Source organism: Squalius cephalus (assembly GCF_949319135.1).
Source record: "Squalius cephalus genome assembly, chromosome: 24".
NCBI classification, from domain to species: domain Eukaryota; kingdom Metazoa; phylum Chordata; class Actinopteri; order Cypriniformes; family Leuciscidae; genus Squalius; species Squalius cephalus.
Window position 1 is genome coordinate 15846745 of NC_137145.1, and position 18329 is coordinate 15865073.

The 18329-nt window shown below is 38.4% G+C and overlaps 1 protein-coding gene across 1 annotated transcript; it reads right to left on the reverse strand.

Annotated features, from left to right (window-relative positions):
- Positions 1 to 4021: 4021 nt before the first annotated feature.
- Positions 4022 to 15781, reverse strand: paxbp1 (PAX3 and PAX7 binding protein 1). Its single transcript, XM_079860828.1, has 18 exons — positions 15375 to 15781; positions 14225 to 14353; positions 13517 to 13699; positions 13010 to 13231; positions 12653 to 12753; positions 11837 to 12060; positions 11194 to 11383; positions 9136 to 9259; positions 8505 to 8607; positions 7926 to 8041; positions 7640 to 7839; positions 7388 to 7538; positions 7158 to 7279; positions 5974 to 6050; positions 5763 to 5829; positions 5515 to 5661; positions 5272 to 5426; positions 4022 to 4872 (listed from the first exon to the last, which is right to left on the reverse strand). Exons 1-18 carry the CDS (start codon positions 15649 to 15651, stop codon positions 4755 to 4757), a joined length of 2706 nt encoding a protein of 901 aa, XP_079716954.1. The 5' UTR covers positions 15652 to 15781; the 3' UTR covers positions 4022 to 4754.
- Between the last annotated feature and the right edge of the window lie 2548 nt (positions 15782 to 18329).

Sequence of the window (18329 nt, forward strand, 5' to 3'; positions counted from 1 at the left end):
AAACCAACACCGTGCATTGGTCTGTCACAGTCTGGGTATCCATTCCAGAATAAAGTATAGTTTTTTTTCCCGGACAGAGCCAACACCGGTCAGCCAGGTTTCACTCAGGGCAGCGATGGAGATGTTAAGTCGGAGTAGTTCTGCATCAATCAGGGCTGATTTACGAGGTGAGACGCAGTCCATGTCAGAACTAACACCAAGAGAACGCACATTCCAGCATGCGATGGAGGTGTAAGCGACAGTTGCAGGATGACGACCAGGTCGCGCCTGCCGTACACGCGAACCTTGCCGAGCAACGACAGCACTCTTAAGGACAGTGTTCCCGAGTTGCCAGTCGTGGAGGCTGAATGTTTGACGTCATAAAGGAGAGATGAGATGCTCATAGTAGAGAGCGCCCGGGCAAAAATTTAAGTGAAAGCATGCATGCCCAGGTCAAACTTCCACCTCTGGACTCAGCGCTACAAATTCCAACGGAACACAGATGTGTGACGGTTGGTGTAGTTATGAGTTGCCCCGCAGTGACCAACTGACTAGGTCTGTTCCATGGACTGGTGCCTTGTCGTGGCGGAACAGCTTGTGAGTCCCAATGACCCTGAGAGCTAAGCTGGCGGGGGACTTGTACCCCTGGTAGCTTTAAGCAAGCCAGACAGGTCAAAGGCGAGAGACCAGACGAAACCCAGTCCACCCTGCTAGCCCGGCAGCAGGGGCTGGTATGCTGAGTATCAGAGCGCGTCTGCTTTCATAGCACCTGAGTCGGTCTGTCTCAGTCGCCCGGTGAGCAGAAGAGCACCTCGCCAATGGTCACGGGGCAATAGACCTAGTCAGCTGTTTATAAATACAGCTATAAATGCTTTATTCTTGATTTATAAGCATATCTATAATAACTTTTTTGTGAGTTCATCTAAAGTGAGGACTATTTATGCCTTATAAAGCATTTAAAGGAACATGCCACCGTTTTTTGAAATAGGGGTTATTCACCGTCTCCCCTAGATTTATTTAGGTGGGCAAAAGCATTTTTGTTTCAGTGCATGCATTAACTTAGTCTGGCAGAGCTGCCGCTAGCTTAGCTTAGCATAGTGAATGGAATCCTATGTTGCCAGATAGCATGTCAAGAATAAAAGTGAACCAAAAAAAACAAAAAACAAAACTAACCTAATTACTTCCTGTGGCCTGCGTATTCAAAACGAGTCAAATAGCAATGCAGGTTAAGACTAGGCGATTTCCTAGGCAGATATTGACATGGGACTATATTGGGGGGAAGCACAGGCGAAGCACTGCTACTTGGGCGCAGAGATATCACGCATACACCCAAGTAGCAGTGCTTCGCCTGTGCTAACGATCAACAGTAATAATGCTCATACTGTCAAATTTAGCCTTATTCAAGAACAGCATCTATGGATATTTGTGGTAGTCGAGGCTTAAAGGATTTCTCTTGTATATGTATTTTCTTCCTAGGTTGCTTTCAAAAGTGGCTGGAGGGCAAAAATTTGGAGGAAGCAGAGCTGAAGGCCAGAACAGTGAAGCTTGGGCACTACTTGACAGAAAAAATTCAAGACATCAACAAAAAAGTTAAAAAAAGCCAAATAAGTAAATTGCTTGCTTCACTTCATAAACTACATTTATTTTTCTCTTAAGTAGTTACAATGAAATGTTTTATTGATTTAAGCTTACAAATAATTAATAATTTCATACAAATTCATACAAAAAAACCCCACATCTTTGTATTTATTATTTCATCTTTTTATTAGGTTGTTTGATTTAATAAAGATGTTAGAATGAAATTCACATAAATAAATGTAATTTTCCTCTTGAATGTGTATATTTGTGTCTGTGTGCTCCATTCTTAAAGCATAGGTTTGGTTTTATCATAAGCCTAGGGTAGGTGTTGTAACTAGCAGCTAAATTAAATCAGTGACCAGCAACATAAAACAGCTTCAAACCCTAGCTGGTTACAATTCTCAGCAAAAGAAAATCCCACAAAAACGCGACCAGCATAAGCTGGTATTGGGTGGTCTAACCAGCTACCAGCTACCAAAACACAGCTTGAACTGGTCTAGCTGGTTTTTCCACCAGGGAATGCTTAAACTGCCCTGAAATTCACGCTGTTTCTGTTAACAGTAAACCCCACCTACTTTGATTGGATTTGCCATCTCGATCATTTTGACATTGACGAGTGTTATTAGACCGCTGAGGCAGACTAAACTAAAAAATATAACTTTTGTAAAACCCTTTTTGTATTCCTAACAAATGAGCGCTGAGTAATGTGCATTATTTTATTAGCGATTAATTTAAGAAATTCCATTTAATGACAGTAAGAATTCCTCATTTTCTCAATAGGTAACGCTGTTACAAAATTGATAGGGCATTGAACATGGCGCTTAGTTTGATAAGAAAAAAAAAATGGCAGAACTGTAATATGATGATGAAGATCTAGAAGCCAAATTAAGTGAAGATCTGATAAACAGAAGTGGTTGGAAGAAGTAGATTTTCATTAAAATGAGAAATCTCAGATCATCTAAATAAGGTATGCATGTTTGGAAGCCCATTTCCAACACAAACACAGAAGAAAAAAAATATGTATTGGTAGCTCATAATTATGATAAAAAAAGTAAAAATGATGGCATACCAAGTCAAAATGATGAGATAAGCCAATTATGTAGCCTAATAATTATTGAAATGTCATAAAAATTCTAAATTATGAGGTCATTGTCAATTTGCACTTCTAATAATTATGACTTAAAGGAATAGTTCACCCAAAAACGAAAATTAGCCCATGATTTACTCACCCTCAAGTCATCCTAGGTGTATATAACATTCTTCTTTCAGACGAATACGATCGGAGTTATATTAAAAAATGTCCTGACTCTTCCAAGCTTTATAAATGGCAGTGAATTGCCTTTATTAACCCCCACAGAGCTGTGTGGATTACTTTGATCATGAATGGATGCATTTTTATGGACTTCAAAACAAATGGCCATTCACTCCCATTATAAAGCTAGGAAGAGCCAGGAAATTTTTAATATAACTCCGATTGTATTCGTCTGAAAGAAGAATCTCATATACACTTAGGATGGCTTGAGGGTGAGTAAATCATGGGCTAATTTTCATTTTTGGGTGAACTATCCCTTTAAGTCGCGGTCAAATTTACTGTCATTAATCGAATTTTCATAGGCGAATTCCAGTCATTTCAAGAACGAGAATCCACACAATCAGGAATTTCGCATGAGGACGAAAGATTTCCCAATGTCACGATGACCAACAGAAAGCTGCTTGATTTGGAAGTGACTTCTGTGTGAGCTGTGCTTCATTAATCACTACACTATTGATGATAATGGACTTTTCTCACAAAATTTTGCTAATGTGAACACTCCTTTAGTGTCTCATAATTTTGACTCATGTCATAATTATGATTTACCAGAGCATGATTATTTTCTTGTGACGTAAATTCGCATAAGCCAAGAAATAGAGAGAGAGAAAAAAAAAAAGATTCCTTTCTACATGGTTCAAGATCAGTTAAGTGCAGCTTTGAGCTGTTGGTGACACTAGATGGTTTGAGATCAAGACCACCAGCAAAGTTCAGACTCTCACCTCTCAGTCTGCCAAATATCCCTCCGGAGGGTTTAATGGGCTGCCATAGAAACAATAGGAGCATCCACACGTTTAGTGACTGTCCCCTAAAAATAGTGAAAAACCACTAGGGAGGAAAAGACAATTCCTTATAACTGCAAAGTTACATATACATAAAAACTCAAAAGTAACATCTAGCTGGGTTTAAACAAATGGCTTCTATAGAATCAAATTATGTATCACTTTCTACCTCAGGCTAAACCACACCTAGACACCTGAGGAAACTGCTGACACAACTATAAAGTGTAAAATATGCAAACACCTAACTGCATGTAAAAGATTAATTTCATAAAATTTTTACATAACTAGTGCTACTGCATAACTAGTGTAATTGCAATGTAATTGCCGTAACAAGTAAAAACATACTTGTGAGGAAAAAATGAATGAAATAGTTACACTTTGAGATAGTCATAATTTTAAGAAATAAAGTTGCAATTACAATAAGTTGCACTGAAAAATACATATAGTTGTGAGGTTACAACTACGCTGTATATAAGGAAGGAATTTATCCTGAATAATCATTAACACTTTATTTATGCAAATAAATCATTTCAAGGTTCAGGAAAACAACAACAAAAAATAAGTACATTCGTTAAAGTAGCACGTGGTTTTGTTTGCCAGCATGTCATGTTTGTTTAATTAGGGATGAGGTTGGCACATGAGCAAGACCAAACTGATGCTGGGCACAGATGCTGGATCATTTGACCCATGGCTGTGCATAAATATTTTTTGAATGTTGTTCACAATATGCTGTATGCAACCTGCTCTCAAACTATAGCCTTTGAGGGAGGGGAAAGTGTACAGAACCAATATATTTTCTTGCAGGTACTGAAGAGTGATTAACAGTTTAAAAGATCCAACTAAGAGATCCCATCCGTTTAAAAAAAGTAAAAAGAAGTGACGGCTCTTCAGGTAAGTGACTACAAAAGTCTTAACACAGCAGAGTGCACTTCAAACCCAAATCAGTGACAGTTTCACTGTTCCTGAAGGTGAAACATCACTAGAGTCCACCAATGTGCCTCGAAAGAAAACCCTTCAGCCACACAGATAAATGTACAATATTCACAGTATTTACACAGTGTGGTCCATCCAAAAATGGCCAGTGAGGTGTTCCATTGGTTTGCCTTTCATTTGTTCTCGAGGAGAGTCTTTATATCTTTAATGCCATGTTCTGACGCAACTGCGATCACGTGATCTAAAGCGTTGAGTCGTCCCAGAAGCCTAATCACATCCTTTATTTGTTCCCTATGTAGAGAAACAAGAACTGTGTTAATAAAAAAATTGAGATATAATGCGTACATTGCAGAGCAATTCAAATAACTATTATTGATATACATAAACTGACATGCAACATCTTAATTTTACTTTATATACAGATCCATGAACATATGTATACACAACCAATGTTAATTAATGATATGTTAATTTGATGTTTTTTAATATATATTTTTCTTTTCCCTCATTATAATCAGTATGTCCAAACAACAGTGGGCAGATCCCCTAGGCCTAGAAAACCACCAGACTCCCACTGAAGGCCCCTGTTTTATGTTAAACCATCATCATACTTTTACACTATGTTAATATCCGTTATATCTTTGTGTGGCATCTACAGAGATGTTGATTTAACATCATAAACCACTTTACCTTACGGTCCTCTTCTCCACGTCTGATCCAGCCACGCAGCTGCGGTACAGACTGCTGGCCAGGTGTTTCAAAAATCTGCAGAAGTTCTCAAGCTGAGGAAGAGTCTGTTGTCCTTTCAGACTGCTGAACCACTGCACAGGAAAACACTCCACCACCTGAAGGCAGGTTAGGGTTAATAGAGGGTTAGAATGACTTCATCTGTAAACACTGTTATATGGATATTAATTCCAAAAAAAGTCATACTCTGCGGCATTTCTCCACATGTTCCTCGCTGGCGTCTGTGGTCTGCAGGGCTGAGAGAATGTAGCGGTTTAGTGTGCTGTCCACGGCGAGCTCCTTCAGCGCTGACAGAGACAGGATCCCATCCCATTTTAAGATATTCCCAAGTAACTGAACACAAGAAAGAGATTCAGCAAGGAATAAGCTTGAACAATGGTAACTAAAAATATAGATGAACTGATTTAGAAGTCTCCAGAATATTAAAGACTTACCTTTACACAAGACCAAAACTGCCTCTGGGAAAAGAGGTAAGGACCAGAGTTCTTGTTCTCCATGACACTGTAAGAGGAGAAACCAAAAAACATTATCAGCATCACACTGGTTTACACAGTATATTTGGTCACAATCAAAAACTAGAAGATGCATACAAAGAGCAGCATATACAAACAGTGACAGCATGAGTGATTCAGCTTTCACACTCACTTTTTTGGAAACAGAGGCAGGAAAATGTCATCATCGAGAGTCCGTCGAATTCGCATGACTATGGTCCTTAGAAGCTCCTGAAAGATATTAGATTTTTGTTTCTCAATGACAATCAGATGCAACTAATAATTTAAACCTGTAAAGCCTGACATATGAAAGTTGTTTGAGCCTTTAGACATATCTTTTTTAAATCCTTAAAAAAAGGTTTACATATGCGATGCATCACACTTTTATGGCTCACGTAGTATGATATGGGAGAATATGTAGCTCATACGCATGCCGGAAAAAAACTGAGGTAAAAAATATGCAATTTGGTGCGGTTGCCGATATTTGCATGGCAAGTAAAATGAAATTCTGAAAGCTTGAAATATATAGCAGTTATATCTTTATAACAGTATATCAGACTACTTACACAAAATGCATATAAATATCTGTCGTCACTCTAGATCACCCAATAAGATGATATATAAATGCCTAGTTTTATGATCAAATCTCTGTAGTTTTCGTTTAGGGGGCAAAACATATAATGTAATGCAATACAATGATGATTGAGAGATGTACAATATGCACCTCAAAAGGCTGATGTATCATATTTGATACTCACATTTTAACATGATTTAACTGCCATTAGAATTTTAAAGGTTGAGAAGATATGAATATGAGTAGGGGTGGATATGTATGCATACATTGTATATGTACACATGGAAATGTCATTGTTTTAATCGTTTTATATGTTTTATGTATATTGTTATGTTGTGCTGGTGTCCTTGTGTGTGGTGTATAGTGAAGCCAAAGTTCCGGGCACTAAACTAAACTGTTTTTCTAAAAACAAATAAGTTGCTTCAGGCCAGTAAGTGTTCATCCTGAAATATTACTAACATACTCTAATGTTTAGAGTATTAAACTCAGATTTCACAGTAAAAAGACACATGTACCTTAACCTGAACAGGAAAGATTTTAGAATTATACAAAAAGGTCTTTCACATGTTAAAAATTATAAATGAGTTGTGGTACAGATGACAAAGCACGTAGTTGATTGTGTACAACAGGTTTTACAGCAAAGTTTTGATCATGTTGATAATTTACAGGCCTATCAAATATGATATGGTAGGCTTTAATGAAAATGAAAAGCAAAAATAAGAGCCTGTGGCTTTAATGCGTTACTGTCTCATCTCTTCACTGACTTGTGTGTTGCGGTTGTCGCCGTGCAGCACAGTGGGATAATCTTTGATCAGCCTCTGCATGAAAGCCACCAGTCTGGACGTCTGACTGCTGGAGAGCGGATCCCACACCTGATCCGTCAGCACTGAGAGTGGGGGATCATGTTTTAAAAGAGTGATTTAGGTCTGATATGCTGTTCTGAGTTTAAAGTAAGAACTGAACCTTTACAAAGATGGGAAATGGACAGACTAACCTGCTAGTTTAGGAAGAAGCACTCTTTCTACAATAGCAGGAAGCAGGCTGTTATCTATCTCTTCCTCTTTCTTCAGAGTGCTCTGCTCCTCACAGCCATAAAAGAGCAAAGACTCGAACCACAGCATGTACTCAAAGTTGGGACACTCCACCTGCATAGATACAAATAGCATAATTTTGGCAATTAAAGACTGAAATCTTCAGGCGATGCAAAGCAGATCACAAAAATGTGGAAATGACATGCTCTCTGTACCTCAAATGGAGACCATGAGGTGAGCTGCAGTCGAATAAGGGGGTTAAAGAGTTTGGGCAGGCACAGTCCGATGTAGGCGTCTCTGTAGCATGTAAAATACAGCTTTCTCCAGGTCTCAAAGTGAGACTTTATGTTGTCCAGAGAGTGGAAATCCTCCACCACGTCCTCAAAAACCTTCTTTGACTCATTTAAAATGCGATCTGGAAATCAAAAAGATGAAAAGGTTAATTGGGAAAAGATTGAAATGTCATCAGCAAATCTTGCATTGGTGTGTTAGGCTGGTCACCTCTCTCTAGGTTGAAGCTGGTGATGTCAGTGGACGTCTCTTCGTCATCACTAGACAGCCCCTCCTTATGCTCGGCTCTCTTGCCGTTCTGCTCTCGAGCTTGTCTCCGACGGGTTCTGTTTGGATGTGTCGAAACAGACTGACAGTTATTAAAACTGAAATACATCACAGAAAGTCTGCCTAAAGTAGATCTGGGTATTGATACAGATTTTCTGATTCAATTTATTTCAGATTCACTATGTCCTGACGTGATTTGTTTATGATTTTAATTCATTATTTATTTGGAAATATTTTAGTTACAGTGTTAAAAGGCCCACTTCCACTATCTGCCTGACTGACATTGTGACTATAACACTCACTTTTGCACATTTCCAAACATTTTTGGCCATGGTTACACAGGTTACAATACAAAGCTAATGACAATGATACTGATGAGATTAGATAACAACAGCAATAATACTAAAAAATAATAAATTAATGCATTATTTTAGTTTAGGTTTAGGCGTTTGTTTAGTTTAGAGGGTATATTTCACACACTAATAGTCAAGAGTCTACATATATAGCTTTTTTTTTGCATACCGTCTGGCTTCTCTTTCAGCTATCCTCCTCTGCTTGGCAAGCTCCTGATAGGCTGTGCGATCTCGACCGAATGAGTCCAGGTTAGGGGCCATAACAGCCTTACCTGAAACAGAAAGAACAGACATTAACCCTCAGTAAAGCTGAACTCACCAGCCCTGTTACAATCTATACTGACAGATCTAATAGTCATTACCAACTCATTAATATATCGTACTAGATGTTCATGCATTATTACACAAACGTCAGTAAAAATTACATTTTAATTTCATGCACAGTGGTTTCCCCTTTTCTGATGTCATCAGAACTAATTTCCAACTGCAAATTAATTTTACACCTGCTCAATTTCACTGGGCTGAGATGGAAACTCTCCTCCAATCACTTACCTGCTCAGCATCTAAACAATGTATCAGTGTAAACACTGATAAATAAGAAGCCAGTAAGCTTTCACCATCCGAAAGCCACATACACTTTCATTTGTCTTAATCTCTCTCACACACACACACGCACACACAGACGCACACGCAGTGTGTGTGTTATTCTGATGTGCAATTAATCATAACTGTATAACAAAAATGGAAAGGAAAAAAAAACAATGAGGCCATTCAAATAAAAACCTTCAAGATGGACTGACTTGAAAGGCTGGAAAACTCCGACGATTCATCTTTAATATCATCCTGTCTTCTCTGGACGAGACGGGACGCCCGCTGCCGAAGTAACTGGTGCATGGCGACCTCTAGCTCCAGAATAACAGGCACCTGAAAGATACGATGATTTTTGTGACAGCTGAACCAAAGACAAGGGGCCGGAGACCGAGACGAGGGGCTTAGTGTGCTCTGCTGTGGCATGAGAGAGAAAGCAGCCAAATTAAATAACTCTAGACACAAAGCCCTTTAAAGCTGGATCAAACTGGCTTCCCCTAGTGTTAATGCTTCATGGTATTAACCTTACTATGAGCCAAAAAAGAAAATGGCTGAGTAGTGTGAAACTTCTGTGAAAGCCATTGTAGGTTGTTTTTGACAAACAGCTCTTTTTCATTTAATGCAGCTGGTTAACAACACAACTGAAGTATAATTATTCAAAAGTAAGTACAGAATCAAAGACGGTTGCACAGTCAGGAGTTTAATAGAGTGCAACAGCGCCTGTTCACTTTTTCAGCTGCCTTGGTTCCGGAAGTATTTTTTCCATTCATTTTTCCCGTAGGGATTTTTAAAAAGTCCTTAAAAAAGCCAAGAGACAAACCAACCAGCTTCGAGGTGAATGACAACATTACAAACATTGATTAGCAAAAAAGTACTTGAAAATAGTACTTGAAAAAAGATACATAACTGCATACTGAATGGATTTAATGTGGGGAAAGATCTATTGATATTAAAATGATGAATAAATGAAAAACTAAAGATGCTGATTGTGTATATAGAAATATATTTTACATTAATTGCAAACTATGAATATATAAATATTATGCAGTTTGAGAGTGCAGGGAGATGATAACATCAATTATCATATGCAGTGTTTCATGGGAACGGACGGGTGCTAAAAGCAGCTATTTTGCTTGGTAACATTTTTTGATTGGTGGAGATCTCTACTGAATCATGGTAATGTAGTTTTTCACCAAGAATTCCACTGTAAAACATGTTTTAAAAAATAATAATTTGAAATAAAGCAGGCTGATGGCTTCAACAAAAGCATGTGTCATCAATTAACAAACTCATAGCTCTAAGCTCACAGTCATTTAAAAGTTATTTCAAAATCAATTCCCCTAGGGAGAAAACGAATGGGATTTTTACTTTTGGTACCCTAATGTTGCACTCTATAGTTTTCATACACATGTACCACAAATGAATGTAGATATTAACAAATTCTTGGGACAAGCTAACCTTAAGATAATGCAATCATTAAGCTATCATCAGGCATTCAAATGAGAGCTTAATGCTACAGATGCATGATTAATGCATTTTGCCTTTAAAGGACAGTATAGTCCACTGGTGGTGTAATAGATTTACCATTTGGGCTTTTTATTACTTTTAATATTTTTTAAATGGTTCAACAACACCGTAAACAAGCTACTTAGCTACCTAACGAATTGGAAGTCTCACACACAAAAAAAAGGAAGTTTGAACTATTACTTTCTAAATAACATGAAAATGTATTAGAAAAATCACAATAAAGGCATTTTTTCAACTAATAACATTTTTGGTGCTATGTTAGTTCCCAATGCATCATCATAGACACCATGATTTGTCTATAGTGCCTGTTTATAGCTGAAAGAAATGAGAGAAACAGAAAGAATCTCTTGCTGCATCAGCTAGGGGGAAAAATATGGAAGATTACAAAATAATCCATGATCTGATGGAAAATATGACCTGGTGGACTGCTGAAAATGAGTTTAACAAACATCATAAACATGAACTGTTTGAAAACATGAAATGTGATTATATATACACATTACAAGTAACTGGTGTTATTTTTACTACTAATGGTATTATAAAAAGAATACGGTCATTTTAGTTGAGATAAATACGTTTAAAGTCTAATTAACTACACAAAATTCTGACACAGGCCAATCCAATAAACTTTGAAATCATTCCAAAAGAAATACAGTAGCAAGGTCTGAAAAAAAAACAACAACTGAAAAACAAGTCAGTAAAACAAACAGCAGCAACATAAAAACAAATGCATTCATTCTTACCTTTTCACTGAAACACTCAAGCAAGTCTCCAACATACCCTCGCATTTCTTGCAAGAATCTATATTTGTCTGCGGCCTCCTGTGAGGAGCCCTCTAGGAGCTGGATGGTCTTTTTGGAGGCCTCCAGCTCCTCCTGGATCTGCTCAAAGCGCCGGGCATTGGAATTGTGCCCCTGGCGCATGAAGCTCAGCCTGGTGCACAGGGGAGTCAAAGAGAGGTTTGCTATTAGTGATGTATGGGGACATCGCCAGGGTCGCACATGTCCTGATGAAGACGGTTAGGTCTAAACAATGCAATTGAGTCAGTAAAACAGCTGCAGATTTTAGCATCTGCAAATACTCCATCCGGAGGAAGAAATATTACACTTCTGCAGAAACAGGGATACCCAGAATTAACCAGGAACAACGTGTGAGGAGATATGCGCCTTGTGTGTATCCTCACTATGCTGGAAGTCCAAAGTGCAAGGTGTCATCTTCAATGTCTGAATAGGGCAATTTTATGGGACGTGCATGAATATTATCAGGGCATTTAAAACTATAAAGTGTTGGTTATTTAAACTCCTAGGAAATACCAACTGGGCAGATTTGAACTGGCAATTTGAGGGGTTACAGTGACCGCCGATGAGAAGGCAGTTCAGACCGTACCTGTCTTTGAGACGTTTCTTTACCAGATCTGTGGTTATAGGGGTCAGGTCACAAGAGGAAATGGGATAAGGAACTGAGGGCTCTGCTTTCAAAGTCTTGCTGTTGTCGGCTCCAACTGTGATGGTGGTGTAGCTAAACGGCATGGCGTAGGACGCTCCATATGACTGCGCATCATAACTGCCTTGGTAATACATGGTTGTATCCTCGGATTGGGTGGCTTGGACCTAAAATATCAAAACAAGATGAGACAAAAGGATTGGTGTCAGCAATAAATATTGCAATTTCAAAGTACAAACTATAGTACACTGTAGGAATGTCAACAGAACTGGTATCATTCAACTTTTTTCAAATGTTTTTGAAGGCTACATTTATTTGATTAAAAACTGGAATTGAATTTGTCACATAATCCTTCAGAAATATGCTATTTGGAGTCCAAGAAACATTTCTCAAATTTGATCAATGTTTATCAATGACAAATAGTTTTACATCACTGCATCATAGTCCCCACCCACTGGCGTAACATGATGCGAGCGCCGCGTCAAATGCAAATAGAACCCATTATGATCACTGACACTGGGTGGATAAAGTATACAGATGCCCGTTCACTTTCTGAATTAATCCAAGCGCTTAAGTCTGCCGACGAGGACAAATGGAAGAGTAGATGTAAGCGTAATGGGATGTTTGCTTTGACGCGTCCTGTTTAAACAGCTCATATGCTCATTTCTGTAGAGACTTCAGAACGATACCAGCGTCAGGAACAAGTGGATAGTTAATTTTTAATTTAAAATTGGGCAGGGTTATGATACTCTGACTCACCTGCGGGATGCTAATACCCTTCCTGATCTGCTCCTGCTCCCAGCGATTCACTTCCTCATCCTGGCCATTATCTAGAGCTTCATCATCACTGCCTTCAATACCTGAATCACAACACAGACACATCCAAAACAAACACTAAGGTCAGATTATGGTTAAGTGCACATCTTTACCAGGATCTGATTTCTCACACAATTCCTATTTATAGTTATTCCAGTTAATCTTTTTTGTGTGACTTTTACTTAGTGACATGACATTTATTACAAGGACAGTCCCTCTGGAGAACAGGTGAATGGGGGTTCCTGTAATTCTACATAAACAAGTTTCAGATTACTAGAGCTCTGAACTGCATAAACTGACCGATCTCCTCCGCTATTTTCTGCCTCTGAGTCTTTATCTTGACTCCACTGAAGTTGATTCTCTTCTCATCTTCATCATCGTCACTGCCGCCGTTCTCATCTTCGTGAACAAGGCGCTTGTTCGTCGCTTCATTCTCAATCAACGGAGCCTCACCCCCGAGCTCTCGAGCCATCTGCCTACGTTTACGAGCTGCATGAATGAAGGCCGCGTCGGGGATCTCACCTGTTGAGACGTATGGCTCTTATTATTGGTCTAAACACAATGATTAATCACCTTCATGTGAATTAGGTTAACCAGAAAGAGAATGAACTAAAAGCAATTTGTTTGCCATTTAAAAAAGTGGATTTGATCACATACATTGTTTAACAACATTCAATGTTTAACCACAATACACATCAGCAGGTTCCAACCTTGAAATGTTTAATAAGCAAAAACAGCCTGATCATGCTGACGTTGGCCCTGTGACTTGCTCTACAGGTCCAGTCTGGATGTCATGGAAAAACTCACCTGGTCTAAGCGAGTTAAGGGCAGACAGAGTTTGGCTAAAGGCTCCACCCGCAGACCTTTGCTCGCCCTCCTCTTCCTGTTCCTCATTGCTGTCGACCTCCATTTCTTCTTCTCCCTGTTCACTGCTGGCTCTGCTGCCCACTAAGGGCTCCTCTTTAATTGACAGATTATAAGCAGGTCCACCTGAAACGAACAAACCAGTGAGCCAGAATACAAACTTATGTAACTAGTTAGATGGACTAGCACCAAGAATACTGAGGGTTTGTAATACTTTTGAAGGCTAAATTACCACATAAAAATAATAACTCTAGAACAAAGGGGGTCAAACTCAGAGCCGATGCCAGGACAAACAAACTGGTGGGGAGCCATACATAATTCTTCAGGTATAAGCAATTGATCACATCGGTGCGATTGTACATGAAAGGGTTAAAATCGATAGCGTTTCAGATCTGAGGGGGAAATGCCTCCTTTTGCCCCATTGTTACCCTGGGCATGGGGTCACTACGTTATCTTGTAATAATCCAAAAATTAATAGTGCTTTATTCTTATGTGTACATACCATTACAACTTAGAGTGGGGGAAGCAAACAAAGTCTTTTTTTAATAAAATGTGATGTTTTAAAGACAAAAAGCAGTCCCCTGATTCTGCTTTATAGAAATGCATGATTTAATGAAAAGATCAAAAAAAAGAAAGAAAGATGTTTAGTACCAATGCGTGTGCTTTGCTCTGGTATGGGAGTGGTGGTCTTTTCCAGATCATCCTTGTATTCTTTCTTCAGCTGCTTGACGATCTTCTTGCTGTGGTAGGATTTCTTCACACGGAACACATCAGTGTCATCTAATAGAGAGAGATATATAGTGAATCTATAAAATTCATACACTAGATGATTGAGTACATAACGCATTGCAAAAGTGCAAAGTGTATAGTATCAAAGACTTTAGATAGCATGTAATTTGGGACACAACTTCAAAGTTTTCTTCAGGGACCTCACACTTTCTGATCAATGAATGTAACTGTCCTTCTATTTTTATAATTACTGGATAAAGTTTTTCAGACTGATTCAATAATAAATCATGTAAACCGATTTGTGAACCGGTTCGACCGATTCATTGAAAATAATCAACTCAATAGCTATTTCCACCTTTGCCATGGAATTCTGATTCGTATCACTGTGACCCTGGAGCACAAAACCAGTCACAAGTCGCACGGGTATATTTGTGGCAATAGCCAAAAATACATTGTATGGGTCAAAATTATCGATTTTTCTTTTATATGGCAAAAATCATTAGAAAATTAAGTAAAGATCATGATCCATGAAGATATTTTGTAAATTTCCTACCGTAAATATATAAAATATTGCAGTGAATTCAGCACCGTCACATAAATGGACAATTTTAAAGGCAATTTTTTCAATGTTTTGATTTTTTTTGCACCCTCAGATTCCAGATTTTCAAATAGTTGTATCTCGGCTAAATATTGTCCTATCCTAACTTTATATATAAGCTTATTTATTCAGCATTCAGATGATGTATTAGTCTCAATGTCCAAAAATGTACCCATGTGACTGGTTTTGTGGTCCAGGGTCACATATGGTCTTAAGCCAATTATTGAGTAGGCTATATTTCAATATGTAAAGAGTCCTAATTGATCACTAGTTAATATAATATGCAAAGTAGCTCTCGTTTTCGGTTAGTGACTGTCACTTTAAAGACGCGAACTGTTATATCATTTAAATAGACTACAATTAGATGATGACCTGCACAGCAAAAACTTTACACGAACAATATGTGAAACATTACATTGTTTTTACGTAAATTTATTTACGTTACACGTGTCTTTTATGGCAGTTAATAAGCACCTTCATCGTCGTGGAAGCTAAGCAGACTCGCTTTAGGTTCCTCTCGGTTCTCCTTCTTTCTCTTCTTAAGTTCTTTGTTGACCTTAACAGCACCGGGCTGAAACCCGTTTCCGTGGTTGTTGAGCATGTTGGCTCCAGGAGCGGGACCAGTGCTGGACTCGCTCGGGTTCGCCGACTCTTCAGCCCCGGGCCCGCCGGACTGCTGGACCTCCTCTTTCTCCTCATCGTCCGATTCATTCCTCCGCCTGAAATTACACCTCTTAGCTTTCTTAAACATGGTTATGTAGTGTGCAACGCCTCTAGGATAGTATATACAGACTGGTTTTTAGATTTTTGCAGGGCGCCAAGGATGATAACAAATCCACCATTTTGCTTTTGCGGAAACGTTTAAGTACCTCTGTGAATGTTGGATCTGCAAAGCAGCAGCGGGAACTCGCTGCTGCCATCTAGAGGAGAGGTGCCATATCAAACAATTTGAGAAGGTTCCATGTTTTTTTGTTAGGATAAATATGTTTGCATCTCCTTTTCACTTCTGTGTGTGTGTGTGTCATTCTTTATTCCCCGGTACCGTGGTGTTCTACTCTGCTCTGCATTGATCATTGGCTTCGTTCTGATATCCAATTTTATCTAACAGTTTTTTTTTTTCAACCATAATAGCAAACTGGGGCAACCTGTCACTCATATGAGATCATAGCAATAGCAAACTACAATGATCCAATCAATTCCCGATGAACAAAATCAAGTCCCCGCCCTACATTTTTTATCTTGTTTGAGAAGCCTTTTCACTCAGATACATCACAATATGCATCTCAAGAACTATTCAAGAATTTCCGTTCCATGCCAACTTTAATGGTTACTATGGAATTTTTTTCTAATGAACAACACTGGCACATGCTTTTTTCTAAGAATTAAATTTCTAAATATTATTTTTATTTAAATATTTATAATAATTATAATATTTATAATATAATATTATAATATAAAATTTATAATAATTTTATTTAAATAAAAATTAAAAATATTCTTTAAACTGATGCAAGTTAAGCTCCATCCACACACAAAAATAAACAGGGAACGGATTTCGACAGCTGAACTATTTGCCGTCGGATTCTGTTCCCCCTATATTTCTGACACACTGAGGTTCTAATATTTATCAAATTGATGCTGTTTAAGCTCCATCCACACACAGAATAGAATAAGCATATTTTAAGCAGATACACCAACATCTCTCATCATTGGGGTGGGGGAACGGATTTCGACAGCTGAACTATTTGCTGTCGGATTCTGTTCCCCCTATGTTTCTTACACAATGAGGTTCTAATATTTATCCCTTTGCAGCTAATAAATAGCCTCAATAACCTAGTGGTCATTTCCATGACAATATTTTTTTTCAGCTTTTTGCGACCCGAGTTCAAGTCCCGGGTCGTCAAACTTTCTTATACTTTCCTATCATAATAAAAAACAAAAAAACATATTCTTTAAACTGATGCAAGTTAAGCTCCATCCATACACAAAAATAAAATCAGCATTTTTTTAAGCCATTACATCAACACCTCTCATAATGGGAGTGGGGGAACGGATTCCGACAGCTGGTTTTTTTGCCGTCGGATTCTGTTCCCCCTATATTTCTGACACACTGAGGTGCTAATATTTATCAAATTGATGCTGTTTAAGCTCCATCCACACACAATAGAATAAGCATATTTTAAGCCGATACATCAACATCTCTCATCATTGGGGTGGGGGAACGGATTTCGACAGCAGAACTATTTGCCGTCGGATTCTGTTCCCCCTATGTTTCTTACACAATGAGGTTCTAATATTTATCCCATTGCAGCTATTTGCTTGCATCAATAGCCTAGTGGTCAGTTCCCTAACAATTTTTTTTTTTAGCTTTGGGCAACTCGAGTTCAAGTCCCGGGTCATCAAACTTTCTTATACTTTCCTATCACAATAAAAAGCAAAAAAATATATTCTTTAAACTGATGCAAGTTAAGCTCCATCCACAAACAAAAATAAAATCTGCATTTTTTAAGCCATACATCAACACCTCTCATAATGGGAGTGGGGGAACGGATTCCGACAGCTGGGTTTTTTTGCCGTCGGATTCTGTTCCCCCTATATTTCTGACACACTGAGGTTCTAATATTTATCAAATTGATGCTGTTTAAGCTCCATCCACACACAGAATAGAATAAGCATATTTTAAGCTGATGCATCAACATCTCTCAGCATTGGGGTGGGGGAACGGATTTCGACAGCTGAACTATTTGCTGTCGGATTCTGCTCCCCCTATGTTTCTTACACAATGAGGTTCTAATATTTATCCCATTGCAGCTATTTCCCTGCATCAATAGCCTAGTGGTCAGTTCCCTGACAATTTTTTTTTTTAGCTTTGGGCGACCCGAGTTCAAGTCGTCGAACTTTCTTATACTTTCCTATCATAATAAAAAGCAAAAAAAAAATATTCTTTAAACTGATGCAAGTTAAGCTCCATCCACACACAAAAATAAAATCAGCATTTTTTAAGCCATTACATCAATACCTCTCATAATGGGAGTGGGGGAACGGATTCTGACAGCTGTTTTTTCTTTGCCGTCGGATTCTGTTCCCCCTATATTTCTGACACACGGAGGTTCTAATATTTATCAAATTGATGCTGTTTAAGCTCCATCCACACACAGAATAGAATAAGCATATTTTAAGCCGATGCATCAACATCTCTCATCATTGGGGTGGGGGAACGGATTTGAACAGCTGAACTATTTGACGTCGGATTCTGTTCCCCCTATGTTTCTTACAAAATCAGGTTCTAATATTTATCCCATTGCAGCTATTTACTAGCCTCAATAGCCTAGTGGTCAGTTCCCTGACAATATTTTTTTTAAGGTTTGGGCGACCCGAGTTCAAGTCCCGGGTCGTTGAACTTTCTTATACTTTCCTATCATAATAAAA

What these genes read in the sequence shown, in the direction of transcription:
- paxbp1 (XM_079860828.1), bottom strand. Translation starts at nt 15,651, where the DNA reads ATGTTTAAGAAAGCTAAGAGGTGTAATTTCAGGCGGAGGAATGAATCG. An exon ending in GAAAATAGCGGAGGAGATCG is followed by an intron (nt 12,754 to 13,009) that starts GTCAGTTTATGC and finishes GTTGTGATTCAG; the next exon opens with GTATTGAAGGCAGTGATGAT. An exon ending in AGTTTTGGTCTTGTGTAAAG is followed by an intron (nt 5,662 to 5,762) that starts GTAAGTCTTTAA and finishes TCTTGTGTTCAG; the next exon opens with TTACTTGGGAATATCTTAAA.